This window comes from Rhamphochromis sp. 'chilingali' (assembly GCF_963969265.1).
Source record: "Rhamphochromis sp. 'chilingali' genome assembly, chromosome: 19".
NCBI classification, from domain to species: domain Eukaryota; kingdom Metazoa; phylum Chordata; class Actinopteri; order Cichliformes; family Cichlidae; genus Rhamphochromis; species Rhamphochromis sp. 'chilingali'.
Window position 1 is genome coordinate 14,376,450 of NC_137946.1, and position 17,953 is coordinate 14,394,402.

General features: G+C 40.0%; 2 protein-coding genes across 3 annotated transcripts; both read left to right on the plus strand.

Annotated features, from left to right (window-relative positions):
• Window positions 1-1,441: 1,441 nt before the first annotated feature.
• LOC308386927 (actin-binding protein WASF3-like) lies at window positions 1,442-5,296 on the plus strand (the record flags this gene model as incomplete). Its single annotated transcript, XM_080866760.1, has 8 exons — window positions 1,442-1,632; window positions 3,067-3,201; window positions 3,303-3,456; window positions 3,545-3,662; window positions 3,754-3,938; window positions 4,398-4,619; window positions 4,699-5,003; window positions 5,139-5,296. The coding sequence occupies exons 1-8, from the start codon at window positions 1,500-1,502 to the stop codon at window positions 5,294-5,296; spliced, it is 1,410 nt and encodes a 469-aa protein (XP_080722886.1). The 5' UTR covers window positions 1,442-1,499.
• Window positions 5,297-7,181: 1,885 nt separating this feature from the next.
• Window positions 7,182-15,157, plus strand: LOC308387562 (V-type proton ATPase catalytic subunit A-like). Of its 2 annotated transcripts, none has more exons than XM_080867709.1 (15): window positions 7,182-7,338; window positions 7,876-7,984; window positions 8,376-8,504; window positions 8,667-8,881; window positions 8,969-9,106; window positions 9,186-9,337; window positions 9,754-9,916; window positions 10,044-10,152; window positions 10,390-10,512; window positions 11,989-12,103; window positions 12,319-12,382; window positions 12,486-12,689; window positions 13,914-14,008; window positions 14,174-14,345; window positions 14,459-15,157. In XM_080867709.1, exons 2-15 carry the CDS (start codon window positions 7,903-7,905, stop codon window positions 14,549-14,551), a joined length of 1,854 nt encoding a protein of 617 aa, XP_080723835.1. In that variant the 5' UTR covers window positions 7,182-7,338; window positions 7,876-7,902; the 3' UTR covers window positions 14,552-15,157. The 2 variants fall into 2 exon arrangements, with proteins under 2 accessions (XP_080723835.1, XP_080723836.1); XM_080867710.1 differs by lacking the exon at window positions 7,182-7,338 and adding an exon at window positions 7,480-7,740.
• Window positions 15,158-17,953: the final 2,796 nt, after the last annotated feature.

Sequence of the window (17,953 nt, forward strand, 5' to 3'; positions counted from 1 at the left end):
GATTTGGACTGGAGATTTGTTTTCAGAGTGAACTCCGCCCTGCAGAGATGACTGTCAACGTAAAGTACACTACAGACTGCAGCAGCCCAGCAAATAGTCTGTTTAATTTGGAGGAAACAGCTTGGACTCGACTTTGACAGCTTCTTCCCTGCGTGCTGACGTGAACAAAACGAGCCAACCGGCAAGCCAACGCTAAAGCTATTCTATGGTAGGACAATCATGACCAAGTTTTCAGCTGCTGCGAATGTAGGTCTGTTGTTACAGGTTGTGTTTTCTGTATTAGTATAAGAAAAACCTTTTTTTTTTCCTGTACAAGTAATTAATAAAATAATTTTAAAAACTGAAACGTCATACTCCCACCCCCCCAGATTCTGTGATTGAAAACATTTTTTAAAATACAATGTTATCATAGAATTGAACAGTTTTGTATTTTAAGTAATTAGTTTGTTGTTTCAGTGAACTTTTATTAAATGTTAACTGTCTAAATAGGAAGCCTGGTCCAGCTAAAGCTAAAGCAGTCTAAGGAGGACAAATAAAAGTTGTATTTTCCAAGGTCACAAAGTTTTAACATGAACATGCTACAAAACAGTCCTTTTGTCCTTTGTCCATTCAGCTATTGGTTATTAATTGATCATAAATAAATACATGAGGCTGAGCTCAAATTAATTGATAATATGCATGATAATAAGAAACTAACAGACAGCCCATTTGCTCTAACCAACAATATAAGCATGTAGTTTTTTGGGAATTGAAGAATGGACCTCTGATGCTACACCAAAATCATTCCCTCAGTGTCAGTCAAGCATTAAATGAGCATCCACTCCATAATTTAACATTTTCTTTGAGCTTCAGGGCTGCAAAAACAGCTGTTAAAATTACATATGGTAGTTTATGTTCTTGTTGTTACCTATATTAACAATGTGCTGGCATGGCCATCCCTTGTTTTCATCTGATATAGATATGTAAACAGGAATGCAAATTCGCTTAAAAAACAGTCGCACAGTGCCTGTGTTAGCTCCCCTTTTGTCACAATAAGGTTCCTGAATAAAACAGATGTTGCAGCGAGTACGTTAACCTCTTTGCAAAAATGGACAATTACATACAATAGGCGTACCACTTTGACAGGTAGTGATAAACTGGGACATTCAACAGCAAGTGGCCCAATGTACAAAGCAGCAAATATTGGAAAAAAAAACCCCTCAAAGGTGTCATTTTTAATTTGTCTCTCTATTACACGTTCCCCACACACTTTTTAAATTGTAAAAGCATGGAAAGCTAACAAGCATACTAATGCATTGTGCATTATGCATTACAGGGTTGCTTTTTAAATATAAAGACACATTTAAAGTGAAATTATTAACTTAATTTGAGAACACTAGTGACTGCGTCGACTTTATGCATTAATATGTTGATTGTTCTAGTCCACAGGTTGCAGTAAGCAGTGAGCTGTCAGCTCTGTCCTCTGACTCCAAGCAGCTGGGGAGATGTGAGAAGGGGTCATGCCTCTGGTGAAGAGGAACATTGAGCCTCGGCACCTGTGCCACAGTGCCGTGCCCGATGGAATTGGCAACGAGCTGGAATGTGTAACCAACAACACGCTGTCCGCTATAATTCGACAGCTCAGCAGTCTGAGTAAGCTTACAGTTGATCAGATTCAGAATAAAGTATCAATGCGTCTTTAACCTGTGCTCATTACATGCAATCAAGGTGTTGCCACTATTAAGCAAATCGAAATTTAAATCATAAGGAAAATTATACAGTAAAAAACCTAAACTATCTAAATATTCAGGGCATAATTACTTCAAGTTGTGAAAGATCGTTAGAAGTGATGGGGTGGGAAACTAATTTGCACACAGTGATTTTTAGCTTGATTTATTATGCATTTAACAGATCGATTTGTCACAACTAATACATAATATGGACCAAAGTACTTGGCCTCCTACACCTTACTTCTAGAGGAACTGCTCAGCCATTGAAACTCAGGCCATGAAGCTCCCAGTGCAGTTTTTGTGCTGATGTTAATGCTAGAGGAGCTTTGGAGCTCTGCACTTTCTCCCTGCTCTGTAACTTTACATGCCACTTACAAATGATCGTGGAACATTTAGGAAGGAAGGCATTTCAAAAAAACTGACTTTTTGTAACAGTAACATCCTGTTGCAGCACCACACTCAAATTCTTTAGGAGGATTGACACTTTTGAAGATGTTTGTAAAGGGAGACTGCTTAGTGTTTGAATTTATACATCGGTGGCAGTGGGACTGAAAATACCTAAATTCAAAGATTAAGAGGTGTGACCTAATCCGTTGGCTACATAGTGTATATCAGTCCTGTAACACAACACAATACGCATTGAGTTTTCTGGGGATAATAATTTGACATATTGACATATACCCTCTATGTCATGGGAGTGCTTTTGTTTTCTTAATCCTTTAAAAGGGATTATCAGATAAGAGTGTCACTTAATTGCTGGCTTTGAATGAGGGGAGAAACAAACAAAGAACATATTTTAAGGGTATCAAATTTGTCAGTGTGTGATTTGTTGCAGTCGTTGCTAAAATGCATTTCACTCTGTACACAGGTTTGTGCAGAAGTACAGTGGTTAATGTTAAACATGTTGTTGCAATGTCTGTATAAAGATTAGAAAGCCTGTGTGCTTTTGTGGTTACAAATAAGTGAGAGGAGACAAGAAGAAATCCTACAACATATCCTTTGATAGTTTGTACATCCGTGTGTGTGTGTGTGTGTGTGTGCGATTAGTAAACTTACCGAAGCTTAGAGCTTAGCGTACAGATTTGTACAACAGCACGATAAGATGGAAAGTAACTGGGCGGAGACACAAACACAGGCAGTCTAATTATAGCTTTTACATTAAGCAGACTAGAGCTGTTTGAAATGTGCCCCTGACTGAGTAATGGAAACAAACATTTTGAGCAGTTTAATTTAGATAGTTGATATCAACACTCTGCCTTTAAGGTGCCATTATCTTTTAAATGTTATTGAGATTTGACACACCTTTCCATTTATTGCTTTTCCTCTATTCTCTCCCGCTTTCTTGCTCTGGTTGCAGGTAAGCATGCAGAAAATGTTTTCGGGGAGCTTTTTAATGAAGCCAACACCTTTTACGTGCGCGCAAACTCTCTTCAGGATCGAATTGACCGCTTGGCCATCAAAGTCACCCAACTAGACTCCAGTGTGGAGGAGGGTTAGTTCATTGGGTATCAGTGAATCTTCTTCTGTTTGTTGCTATGGTTATTCCTACACGCTTTATATCAAACTTTCCTCCTTAATTTTGCTTTTTTAAAGTTTCCCTTCAAGACATAAACATGAGGAAGGGCTTCAGAAGCTCGAGTGTCCAGGACCAGCAGGTTTTATCCAAGGGCAGCCTTCCTAGTGCTGTAGCCGACATGTACAACAGCAGTGACAGACCTCCTCCTCTCAGCAACCTCACTGCTTACAGGTGCTGCACTGTTTTTCTTTCTTTTTTTACTGTTCTAAAGTTAGATATCTGTCTTCAGTTAATGTTGGAAATTGGTTTTTAAATACAGAGAGGATTCTACTGATGCAATGAAATACTACTCTGACCCATCATACTTTTTTGACCTGTGGAAAGAGAAAATGCTTCAGGACACAGAGGAGAAGAGGAAAGAAAGGCGGAGGCATAGGGTCAGAGTGCATTTTACCCATCATGTTTACGCATGTACGTATTTACTTACTGACTGCTTACTCAAACTCTGTATTCCTGTTGTTTCTGCAGGAACAGAAGCGATGTGTGGACAGCAGCACCATTCAGCGTGAGGTGAAGAAGGTCAGAAAGGCACGAAACCGCAGGCAGGAGTGGAACATGATGGCGTTTGATAAAGAGCTCCGTCCAGATCACAGACATCCACAGAGTCTCAGGCGAGGAGCATCATCTGAGGGCTCCCTTTCGCCAGATGGGAGGTTAGAGAAGCTACCAAGATTGTGTTTTGGATAGGTTTTCAATGTATTTTTCTGTATAATACAACGCTACAGAGGGAATTAAAGAATTTCCCATCTTTGGGACTAATGATGTAGATCTTATTTATCCTAGTTGTATTTTTATGGAGAAATTTGTAAAATTATTGTAGATTTATGTTACTTTTAAAATAAAACTTAGCAGATGGGGGGGACTTGTGTGTGTGTGTGTGTGTGTGTGTGTGTGTGTGTGTGTGTGTGTGTGTGTGTGTGTGTGTGTGTGTGTGTGTGTGTGTGTGTGTGTGTGTGCCCAAAAGGAGGGGTAGATCCGTTTTCACAAATAGGACCTTGTGACCCAAATTGTAATATCTTTGTTGTGTAAAGCGTCGGCTTTGATATTGTAACAACAAATCTACCATCTGGATCTGCATCTGCATGACAAACTCTCTTTTACTGTTTATCCAGGCCTGACCTCTTAGATTACCCCATCCCTCCAGTGCCTGCCCATGCTGCTTGTAACTCTGCCAAGTCTCACGATTACGTTCCTGGGAACACGCATCCCTCACCACCTGTGGAGCATGAATACCAAAGCATTGATGTCAACTACAAGAGAGTAACCTATGCCGCAGCAGATCCTCGTGCTGCAGACCGAATGAACGGTTCAATTCGTCTCCCTGCAGATTACAAGTATGTGAGAGAAATTGAAATATAATATACTCTTTTTGGGCATCTGCAACTTAATCCTCTTTCTTTTACTGTCACACAGGTCTATCCCACCACCTCCTGCCCCCGGCCCTCCAATCCCATCAGCCCAGACAGCCTTTGGTTTTCCACTGGGTGCACATCCTCCAGCGCCACATAATGGCGTTGGGCACGCGGGCCCGGGCTGCCCACTCCCACCAATACCTCCTCCAGGGAATCACACGGTCCCTCAACCCCCGGGTCCCCCACCTCCTCCTCTCCCTCCGCCATCTGCACCCTCACACCTAGCGGGACACAGTGAAGGCTGCAGACGTGAGACCAAACCTGTGAGAGACGCAAGAAGTGACCTGCTGTCTGCCATCCGCATGGGTGAGTCAGCGTGCTTAGACGCAGTTGGCATGGCTTCCAGCTGGTCAGATGAGCACACATGTGAGCAGCTAACACTCTGTGCAATACAGACATATAATATTCTGTCCTCTCTCTACATGTGTGTGCCCTCATTAGGCATCCAGTTGAAGAAAGTCCAAGAGCAGCAGGAGCAGCAGAGCAAGCGGGAGCCGGTGGGGAACGACGTAGCCACCATCCTTTCCCGACGCATTGCAGTTGAGTACAGCGACTCTGAGGAGGACTCTGAGCTTGATGAGAATGAGTGGTCGGACTGACAAAACACTGAATTGGTCTTTTCTCCACTGGATCTTCAGCACAGATGAAAGAAAACTGTGAAACACTCCATCTAGCTCCATCTAGTGGAGTCTTTGTACCAAGCCACTACTGCCAAAATACCTCTACCTTGTAGTTTTTATTTCTACTTTCATAATAAATATTTCATGAGCAACTGAACCACTAATCTAGCACATCTACACAGTTTGCACCAGTTTGTTTTGTAACAGGTTAATATCCTCATTTCAAAACTGAGTCAGTGTGTGATAAATCACACAGTTCTATCACATGGAAATGTGACCCATTAGTTTCTTAAGATTGTCTTTGTATACTGCTTGTTCTAGCAAAATGTCCTTACGTGATGACCTCCTATCTTTGTCCAGCAGCATCCCAGCGGAGAGCATTTCAGTGTAAGAAAAGCATAGGTATAAATAATACATGTTACCATTGGCTGACTTCCACATAGCTTCTTTAGTTTCAAGGTCTTTGTATTAGGTACGCTGGCTCATTGGCACACTACCTAACTAGCCGGCTCAAACACTCAAACACACAAGTAGAGCAAGCCTGTGCTTTCCCTACTATGACAAGTTAAAATATGTGCTGTGATATAAACAAGCACTGAATCATACCATAATATTGAAAGATTCAAGGGTTTTTGTTTTAATTTAATCTTCCTAATCTCACACTTAATTCCATTAGTTTTGTAATAGCTACCTCAAGTTGTAACAATTTCTCAGTTCTGATTGTGTGTATGAAGGTATCATGTCTGACATTAATTCTATTAGTTGTGATGCGTCTTTACAAATACTGATATATCAATAAACTTTCCAAATTAGCAATAAAATCATGCTATCATTAAGTCCTTGTCTTTTTTCTTTTTTACTTCTTTCTTTTTAACTTAAACTCCACTAGATACTAGAGGTCAAAACCCACTTGAAAATTATTTATAGATTTTTGCACAACCTTAATGGGGATGGGCCAGTGGGTCAAAAATATGTTGCAGAGACATATGATGAATACACATAATGACTTTGAATGACCGTAAAGGCAAAAATGACCTAAACAACCCTGCAGACATACAAAGTAGCCAAAAAAGAGGCATAGAGTGGCTACAAAGAGATTAAAAACAGGCAAAATCAGACAGAATATCATAGAATTTGAGCAGAGACACAAAAATATGGTCACACAATGACTACAAAATGATGGAAAATTACCTCTGTCAGACAAAAAGGAGTAATATAATACACAACAAAATCAAAATTAAGTAAATGATCACAAAGAGACACGAGATGGCTAAATTCACTGATCAACTGAGAACTAAAGTGATATGTAAATTTAATTACATAAAAAATGATAATCAAAACAGTCAATGTGCAAATGTGCAAATCATTAAAGGACTTCATATATGAACGCACCAAAACTGGTAACACTGCCTCACACTCAAAAAAATTTTTTTTCATTTAACCAGTTTTTGAACAATAATTTGGGGATATTTAAATAAGGAATGAAAAAAATTTTACTGTGAAAAATTTTCAAGTTACAGTACCTGGAAGGACAATGAGGTGATTTAAAAGTTTGTGCTCTCAAAACTACAACCAAATCAACTTTACAGCCACTTAAGTTACAGAAACCAAAACCGTTTTTAATTCTGCAACCAATTTTCAGCTTTAATTTTATAGGCTATATCATAGTGTCAATAAAAATATAATATAATATTAAAAATGCTAAATTAATTATGGAATATAAGTATTTAATAAAATAAAGAAAACAATGAAACAACGAGGCCTGTAAATTCATTCACACCCAGCAGAGGTCACCCGATGCCAAAGTGTAGCTCAACGGAACTTGAGAAACTGTTAACTATTAGACGCCATGTTGGCTCTGTAATAACTGCCAGCGTTGCAAGACAGGAAGCGAGTTGAGCCGCAATGGAGATGTTTTCGTCCCGTGACAGTGTACTGGTTGGCAGGTGATTAGCACAGCGAAGCTCCTCCTCAGTCTTCTACAGTAGACACAAATCTGGACAGCTGACCATTGTAATAAGGTATAGTATTTATACAGGCTTTGTAGGGTTTTACATTCCCACCAGCTTGCCTTTCAGTTATGGGGCAAATTTCGAGTGTAAAATTCTTTGTTTAGCTTAAACTGTGAACGATGATGATGAAGATAGCTAGTGTGTGCTAACTAGTCACCTGACTTCTACGTGCACACGCTCAAATCAGCTTTACTCTCAGCCTTCCGTATGGAGGAACAAACAAGCTACCATCTGGCCAGGAATGGCAGCGCTGACTCATTTTACCTCATCTTTAGTATCTGATGGAAGGAAAATGAAGCTTTAGCAGAGTTAGCTCACGACCTAACACTGTTAGATGTGGTCATTCATTCATGAGAGAAACCACCAAGTCACGGTGCTCGCATAATTCTCCCTGTCACACTAGCATCTAAAGTAAGTCTGGAAAAATAATAGTAATACAATAACTCTACCCTGGCTAATGATTAAGTATTGCACGATGTCTTAACTTGTGTGTGAGTGTTATAAAATGACTTGAAAGCATATTTTGTCCTCTGTGTGCCCCTCAAGGAATTTAGTAAGATATAAACTATCAAGATGGATACCTCAAAACTTCCCAAGATCCAGGATGAGGACCGAGAAAGCCAGTTTGGATATGTACACGGTGTTTCTGGACCAGGTCTGGTCTTCTTGCCTTTTAAATGGCTAGAATCTATCAGGTTGAATGTAGTTAAAAGTAGTATGGTTGCAATGTTTAGCTAAGTAGCTGACAAATTAAGGAAGTTGATCACATGATGACAAAATCATGACATTTCCTGTTATTACCCGTCTAATCTCACTAAAGAATGCCTCTCTAGCATAGCTGTAGATTATATAGTTATCCTGAACTGCATGACTTCTGCTTAAGGATATCTTTGGTCTGTTACATATGTTCAAGCTATAACATTTGTCATTTTTGTCTTAATAATCTCTTTGAAATTGTCCCAGTTGAAAATATAAACAAGTAAAACTTTTCATTGTTTCTTAATCGTTTCAGTATCTGTAATTTTCTTTCTTGCTATTGCCATCAGTGGTGACAGCTACCGCCATGGCAGGAGCAGCCATGTATGAGCTGGTTCGAGTCGGTCACAGTGAGCTGGTGGGAGAAATCATCCGTTTAGAAGGGGACATGGCAACTATCCAGGTCTACGAGGAGACATGTATCCTTTCTGCTGCCGTGTTTCGTTCATCTTTTGTCAAACATCAAAAGTAAAAAAACAAAAAAACAAATCAGACTGAATTGCATTAAGAAAAGCTGCTTGGCAGATATCACGTTTCAGACATTTCGTGGTTTGTTTGGTGACCCTAACTTGATCATACAGCTGGCGTGTCTGTCGGGGACCCTGTCCTGCGAACTGGAAAGCCCCTGTCAGTAGAGCTGGGACCGGGTATCATGGGCTCCATCTTTGACGGTATCCAGCGCCCACTAAAAGACATCAATGACCTCACTAACAGTATTTACATCCCAAGAGGAGTAAACATTGGTGCTCTCAACAGAGACAACAAATGGGAATTTACGCCCGGGCAGAACCTTCGGGTAAGGAAGGCGCATTGTTGCAGTGATGAGTCCTTCAAAGGCTTTTCTTCTTAAGTGTGCTGACCAAAAATGTGATCCCCTCGCCAGGTCGGCAGTCACGTAACTGGTGGAGATATCTATGGTATGGTATTTGAAAACTCCTTAATCAAACACAAGCTAATGCTTCCACCTCGTAGCAGAGGCACCATAACCTACCTGGCTCCACCTGGAAACTACGACATTTCAGTGAGTGTTGCATTTGAAACAAAGTGCTTTTTATTTTGGATAAAAACAAAACTGATTTGGGGGGGTTTCTTGCATTCAGGATGTGGTTCTGGAGCTTGAGTTTGAAGGCATTAAAGAGAAACTCAGCATGGTGCAAGTGTGGCCAGTACGACAAATCCGCCCCGTCACAGAAAAACTACCAGCTAATCATCCACTGCTGACCGGCCAGAGAGTTCTGGATGCACTTTTCCCGTGAGTATTCATTTGCTGTGCATTATGACATCTTTATTTAATATATGCCGCTTAACAGATTTATTAAACCGCCTGTCATAAAAACAAGAAAACACTAATATTTTTGAAATCTTTCAAAAACATGTTTAAAACAAACTTTTTTTTATAAATCAGTAAATTTGAAATTATTTTCAGCATTAAAAATATAATTTTGTTTAAAAATCGTGCACATACTGGTGGATTAACCATTACTTAACCATAAAAAAAGGATTATAGTGATTATCAATAGAGTTAATTTAGGGCAGCCCATAAGCGTTACAGTGGGTGGTGGTACTGCAAGTACTGCATATCACATATTATGAAAAGTGGGTTTTTCACTGGTGGATTGTTTAGTTATTTATTACATAGTAAGACCGTGTGGCTGTTGTGCTTTACAGCTGTGTGCAGGGTGGCACTACTGCTATACCAGGAGCTTTTGGATGTGGAAAGACTGTGATCTCGCAGTCATTGTCCAAGTACTCCAACAGTGATGTCATCATCTATGTCGGCTGTGGAGAGCGTGGAAACGAAATGTCTGAAGTGCTGCGAGATTTCCCCGAGGTTTGAAGATTACGAAGCTTTCGATTTGTTATTTAAGTTTTTTTCTATCTACTGTAACAAACGCACTACAGCATCACTTTTGACTCGCTTAAGCTAAGGCTGTTGTTCACACTGCTCTTGCCACTAGCTCACTATGGAAGTTGACGGCAAAGTTGAGAGCATCATGAAGAGAACAGCGCTGGTTGCTAACACCTCCAACATGCCTGTGGCTGCTAGAGAGGCTTCCATTTACACAGGTATAAGCTGCCTACATTATAGAGAACTGAGTCATTGTTAACCTTAACTTTTACTACATACTTAAAAAAAAAAAAGTAATTGAAAAGTAATTGAAAAACTTAAAACACTCTAAAATCCTATTCAGAACTTTATGAAAGTAGCTAGTAGTGAGCTAGTGTGTATTTTGTTGTTGTTTTTTCCTCTTCCTGCACAGTATTTTGAAAGTGTCATCAAATGTCAAACTTTTGCCTGTGCAGGGATCACACTGTCTGAATACTTCAGAGATATGGGCTACAATGTGAGCATGATGGCTGATTCAACGTCTCGATGGGCCGAAGCTCTGAGAGAAATCTCTGGAAGACTGGCTGAAATGCCTGCTGGTGAGTTCAGTGGTCACAATCAAAATCTCAAAACATGTTTGTTTTGTACCTGCTGATCTAGATTAGAGATCAGCAGGTACAAAAGTCACCTCATACTGTAGTTCAGTAACATTTATTTCAGGGCTTTTTTTTGTAATATATTTGGTTTATTTTACTAATTCCATTTTGATTCATGTTCTAAAGCACTTTCTTTTTCATTTAACTAGTGAGGATGTACTATTAATCAGGACTTCATTAGGTAACTTCAGGGGTAGCTCTGGGGTTTCTGTACTATGAAGGTGGTTTATTTCTTACCAGGGTATACTGCCAAGGTAACTTATGTTGTGAATTTAACCTGCTCTGGTTCTAGATTAGAGATCAGCAGGTAATAATAATAATAATAATAATAATAATGGATACTTTATTGATCCCCATGGGGAAATTACTTGTTTTTCTCTGCATTTGACCCATTCACTCAGTGAAGCAGTGGGCAGCCCACTAAGCAGGCGCCCGGGGAGCAGTGTGTAGGGACGGTACCTTGCTCAGGGGTACCTCAGGGTAGCCGTTAAGTGGATTCGAACCGCCGACCTTCCGATCATGGGGCGACCACTTTACCTACTGAGCTATCCCTGCCCCTACAAAAGTCACCTCCTACTGACCATTCAGTTCTCCAGAAAATAGTGTCACTATTCCTGAAGGATCATTTGGACATCTGTGTGGAGATAGGAGGGTTTAAAGTCTTTCAATAGTGTCTAATGTTTACCAGTTTACCTGATGAGCGTTGGTAATAAATATATATTCTTAGACAAAAAATTTTCCCCTTTTATGTAGGGCTGCAATTGTACAGTAATTTTATTGTTCTAGAAGTTTTAATATACAATCCTAAAACAGGACGCCTACACTGTACTTGAAGACCTTCTATCAAATTCGTGTGTAGTCTAAGCCCATGTTTGTTATTTAATCTTTACTCTCAGATGTTAAACAACACTGGAGCTGCAGCTGAAAGAAAGGCAAGCGTAAGAACATAATATCGCATAATATCGGGATGTCGAAATTAAAATGGTATATATGAAAATGAGAAGAATTGCAATGAATGAATCGTTTTAAAAACATAGATGTTAATAATCGCATTGTGTGTGGCAATGTTCGTGTTTCCTTCAGATTGGTCCACCTATTAAGAAAGAGATGGGGGTGCATATATACATACATACACTGCGATTGTTATAGTAAGAAGAAAATTGTGATTGGTTGCCGACACCACCCTTTTCCTGTGAACGTGCAGAGGAAACACTGGGTTAACATAGCAAGATGATAATTAGCTTTGTTTGACTGCTTATCCTGAGTACCAGTGCTAGTGTAAGTGAGTCCAGATAACAGAAGGATACCCTGGGTATGTTGAACTCACTTCATAGTACAGTTCATTCAGATTTTGTTAAGACCCTCTCACACAGTAGGTAAACTCATGTGAAGCATTTACCTTTGTGTTGCTGGCTGCAGACAGCGGGTATCCGGCTTACCTGGGCGCCAGACTGGCTTCCTTCTATGAGCGTGCTGGACGTGTGAAGTGCCTGGGAAATCCAGAGAGAGAAGGCAGCGTCAGCATCGTAGGAGCGTGAGTTCACATTTATATAAGCAAGTTTGTGCTTTTTGTTTGTTTGTGCACGTTCTGTAGATGGTCATTGACTGCTGCACGTCGTTATATTGAGTTTGCTTCGGTGGGAAAATTAGTTAGAAAATGTAAAGTTTTTCATGTGAAACCTTTAAATAGAATCCAGCAGGTGATTATTTTATTAGTAAACTTTACCTTTAATACTGTGAACTCCTTAGTGTGTCACCTCCTGGTGGAGACTTCTCCGATCCTGTCACTTCAGCCACACTGGGAATCGTTCAGGTAAGTAAAATGTAGAAACTTAATGTAAACATTTGACCGAATTCACCTTAAAGTGAAAGTGTCTCTCTTTTACACTGTCCTGTGTTTTTGTTGTTGTTTGCAGGTGTTCTGGGGGCTGGACAAGAAGCTGGCTCAGAGAAAACACTTCCCGTCTGTAAACTGGCTCATCAGCTACAGCAAGTACACACGAGCTCTGGATGAATATTATGACAAACATTTCCCGGAGTTTGTTCCTCTTCGCACAAAAGCAAAAGAGATTCTACAGGAAGAAGAGGACCTGGCTGAGATTGTGCAGCTTGTTGGCAAAGTGAGTCAGTTTATATTAAATGGTCTAAAACTGTCCCCAGCAGCGCGATGGATCGAACCCAGAATTTCATTACCATGAAGCAACAGTGCTAACCACTGTGTCACTGTGCAGTCTGTGCTCCTTTATGTGTGGAGTTTGTATGCTCAGAGTCTCTCTGGACACACCATCTCTTTCCTACTGTCCAAACACAAGCATGTTAGGTTACAGTATTGAGCCCTACTCTAAAAGACATTGTCACAGATTGAACTCTGCCTCTGTGGCTGAATTTAAAAAATAAGTGTTTAAAGTTGAAGTTTTTAACGTAATTATAGCGTTTTCTTGTGAGATACAGAACATGACGTCACAAGGTTGATTATTTTGTGTTTGCTAACTAGTCACATACTGGATAAAACTCAGAGACTAAAACTAAAACAGTTTAAGGGCGTCACTTTTCTGTTGCCCCTGGCTGCTGCGATCACTTTTCTTTTTTTAAGCTACATGCACTCAAATGGGAGAATCCACCTTTTGGTAATGCACTGGTTTGTCCATTGTTGGGTTGTGTATACAGACTGAGTGACATAATCAGCTGGCAGAGCATGTCTCCTCTCTTGAATACTGCCAGGGCGGTGCAAAAGTGACCCTGCTTTTCATTTTAGTTTCCATGATTTCCACAAAAACTAATAGACTAATGTAAGTCTATTGGCAGCAACCAACAAATTGACTTAGTGAAGTAATATTCTGTACTGCCACATGATGGCGCCACAAATGCTCTACTGCAAACACTCATTTTTTAAAATCCAGCTTCACGGATAGCGTTTAATCTGTGACAGTTTTTTAAGTAGTGTTCAAAGGTGTAAATTAGCGTTAATGCATGTAGTGTTTTATGTCCATTTTGATGACCAATGAACAGTAAATGGTCTGAATTCATGTTAATCATTACAATTTTTATTCAGTTTGAATGCTTTGGAAGTTCTACGAGCTCTGTTACTATGGACTCTAAATGGGTTTAGATCTGTTGATCAGTTTTACCAGATGAAGGTGGGAGATTGAAGAGAGTGAAGTCTGTACATGAGACTGAAGGAACATGTGTTGGTACAAAAGGCCCAGTGTATCAAATGCAATCTAATGCTTAATCTCTTGTATATTTTTTCTAAGCCAAGTTAGTGGATACATTATATGTAAAAAAATATATATGTGGCAATGACTAGAAAAATATAACAAGAACTCATCTGGTTTTGTTCCCAGGCTTCACTCGCTGAGACTGATAAAATTACTCTAGAAGTTGCTAAGCTCATTAAGGACGACTACCTGCAGCAGAATGGTTATACTCCCTATGACAGGTGAATACAAAGCACTTACATTTAGACAGATTACATTGAAAGTCTTAAAAGAACATGCTGACTCTTGTAATTGTGCATTTTGGATGTTGTATTTTATGATATTACTGTAATTCCCATGAAAACAGGAAAAAGTATTAAACAATATGTGTGTAAATATTCTTTTAGGTTTTGCCCCTTCTACAAAACTGTTGGCATCCTCTCAAACATGATAGCGTTTTATGACATGGCCCGACATGCGGTGGAGTCCACAGCTCAGAGTGACAACAAAATCACCTGGGCCATCATCAGGGAAAACATGGGGGAGATCCTGTACAAGATCAGCTCCATGAAGTTCAAGGTACACATTTGTTTCTCATGTGGCAGGAGATGTTTGGTTTTGTTTTGTTTTTTCTTTGCCATATTGATCATCAACCCCCTTAAAAGATTTTGTGCCTTTCATGTATCGTTCAGGATCCTGTCAAGGATGGTGAAGCAAAGATCAAAGGAGACTACGCCCAACTGTTGGAGGACATGCAGAATGCTTTCCGAACCTTGGAGGAGTGAGTTTCCTACCTCTCAGCTTGTCTCTCAGATATCCAGACCCCAGTGCAGTGCAACATAGTAAAGACTGATTGGCCCATGTTCTGAATGTCTGCCACAGTCACATAGTCTTTTTTTTTTCTCCTTGATGTTTACGCCCAAACATTCCATGACCTACACAAATTGTATTTCATTTTGCTGATTTTCGACAAGTTTACTCATAAAAAAAAAACAGTACTGAAATCCCCTTAGGCTGTCTCAGAATATTACTTAAATAAATTCGCCCCAATCAAGTGCTGCACTCGCACTCCACTAGTAGCTGCGAAAAAAGAGTTGATGTCTCTTTCCCCCAGATGTAACAGTGATCAATGCAGATATTTAATCAAATGGGAACATGAATGTGGATAAAGGGACAGAGGCAGTGTATTCAGGGGATGTGAGGAGTTCTTCCACGTCTTACCTCTAAAGTGTGATTGTGATGCTGTGGAATATATACTTGATATTATGTGTTAAATGTGAATGAATGAGATTGTTGGTTTGTGTTGTAAAAGAAGTCTTGCTGTTTTGTCCATGGTACATTATTGTCTCCCTAAATAAATGGGAAATAAATAAAGTAGATGGTTTCAGTAAGATTTTATTTCTCATATTTCTTTCAAAACATAAACCAGCAGTTTGAAATCTTTCAAACTTTCATACACAAATTTTGATAATTGATGTAAGAATCGGTCATTGGTGCAACCTTATAAGCACACCTCAATTCAATAAAGGACTCGTTACTGTAGATGGCGCGCAGATAGATTTAGACATATGTACAGATGAGCGGTGAATTATTAGCCCTCGTATGAAATGTAAAGTTTTGTCAACATTTTCTCCAGTGTTTTTCTTTTTTTTTTTTTTAAATAAAGCAAATTAATTTTCAACATAGCATTTGCAAACATACTAGTTTTCTTTAAAAAGCATTAATTGGGGTCAGTATTGTAGCTGAACATTTTGTCACCACAGCACAAACCAGTGTTGTGTAATGATGTGCTGAGTTTCAAACGGGTTGTCTTCCAGTTTACACAAAGTATAAAAACTTCAGTGAGGGTTTGAGCTGTCACTGAAGAAAACGTAATCGTAACAGTAACCAAAGAAATCAGTTTAGACTTGAGAAAAAGAATTGTTGATGCTCACAAACTAGGAGTTGTATATGTAAAGTTATCAAGTGTCAAGAACTGGAATTAGAAGCATAATCAAGGAATTCAAAGAGAGCCACACAGTATTGAACAAGTGTGACTCTGGAAAGAAAACTAGTGAGAAACGTGTCTAAAGACCCCAGAACAACTTCAAAAACATGTGAATGACTTAGCCAAGTTGGAAATTGTAGTCTTAAAGAAGACAATCACCAGAGCTGTGTGCAGGAATGGATTTCAAGACTACAGACCAAGAAAAACTCAACTTTTGCACATGAGACACCTTCAAGCCAGACTGAAGTTTGCTAAGAACCTGGAGAACAACTATCTATACTGGAAGCAAGTTCTTTGGTCAGATGAGAAGAAACTAGAGCTCTTTGGCCACAGAGATGCTGCTTATATTTTTAGAAAGACGGGAGAAGCATACAACACAAAGAAGGCCACCCCCACAGTGAAAAGCAGTTGTGGGAGTATTATGCTGTGGGAATGCTTCAGTGCATCTGGAAATGGAGGATATGCCAGTTTCAGATGCCACAAATCTGAGTCACTTAGTCTTCCTATACAACAACAACCCAAAACATACGTCGCTCCTGGTGAGGAACTACCTTCGAAAGACCAAAATGAGCATTACTGACTGGCCTGCACAAAGCCCTGACTTGAATCCTGTTGAAAATCTGTGGGGTAAACTGAAGACCATGACAGAAGATCACCAAATCTAGAGGAACTTGAGAGATTTACCAAAGAAGAATTGGCCGGGATCGCTGTTATCCTCTAAAAAGGATCGAGAATTGACTATAAGCATCAGTGGTTTTCCATGATGTTTGCAGCAAACTACCTGCAAAGTAAAACGAAAAACTGGTTCTTCTTTTCTCTTTGTCAGTTGACAAATAAAGAGAATTCATGTTATTCTCTTTGAAAGCATCTTAACTCGATATGTGATGCTTTAGTACATTAGAGCACAAATATACAAAATATACAACAAGGAGATGGACTGATTATTACATTTATTTGTCATACTGCATTATCAGCATCTTAGCAGTTTGCTGATGCACAATCTTCAGCATTCACTGTTGGTTCAGTGTATTTCTCTAGCATTAAACCCTCTAAAATAGATTAGAGTCGCTATCTCAGGTTCCGGGCTCCATTAGGACTAATGGAAGCGTAACCCGCTGGAGAAAGAGCAGCAGCTTTTCTCTGCATTGATTCTGTCCATCCAGTGCAGACACTACCAGCCTATAGCTCATAATGCACCTGCCCCTCTTTCTCTTATTCTTGAATTAGTAATGATTCATGGGGCAGTGTGTGTAAAGAGGACATTAACAAAACTGTAAATGGATTTGCTTATGTGCAAGCGAAAGTGGCATGGACTTCCAAGGCATGTCTAACCTTTTGTTTTGCCACGTTGAAAACAGGATAACCATTATTTCATTATTTAAACTGTTCTTAGTAAAGGTCATACTGGCTATTTTGTCTCTGATAAGATACCTTATGGGTCCTAACGGCTGTCTTTCAGGTTCCAGTGTTTCCCCTTTCACTGAGCTGCAACAGCATTTCATTTTAAAGTTGGTTTATGCTGCAGAGTGACCCAGATCAAGCTCAAGTTGGATAAACTGTCCGCAAAAGTGTTCATAAGCATGAAAATGTGTTGTAACAGATGTGAATAAGGACCTTGGCTCCAGGTGAGAAAAGAGAACTTCCCTGCATGGGTCACTGAGCGCACCGTTAGTGTCGGTATCCAGTGTTGTCGCACGAAGAGTGCAATGTGTACAGCGCAGGGCTTAATGAGCGTAAACACAGAGGCCTCCCGTGCGCCTTTGATCCCGCACAAATGCACTCTTCGAGAGTTTTCGGTGGGTGAGCCTCAAGGTCAGGTTGCTTGTGGGAGGAAATATGATGCCAGAGGGTGGGGCTGCCCCGTGGATCATCGCTCAGTCTCTCATCTTTGAGTGCCTGTCATGTTTCTCATACGCACCCTCGTTCGGCTCAGCGTGGATTATCAGGGCTGCTGTTGCAGCTTTTGAATACCTCAACACAGCCTCTCAGCTGTGGGCAGAGGTATGAAAAACTCCTGGCTCTCTCTGGCTCCCTCAACCAAATGAGGGAGGGCCTATATTTGCCAAGCACGCCAGTATTAAAATCTAAAATGATAGCTGATGGAAGCTGTAAGGCAGAAGCAGGCTGAGTATCCCCGAGAACGACTTGTGAACTATTTAATGACATGTGAGAAAGATAGTCTTTGGAAATGTGAGCTGGC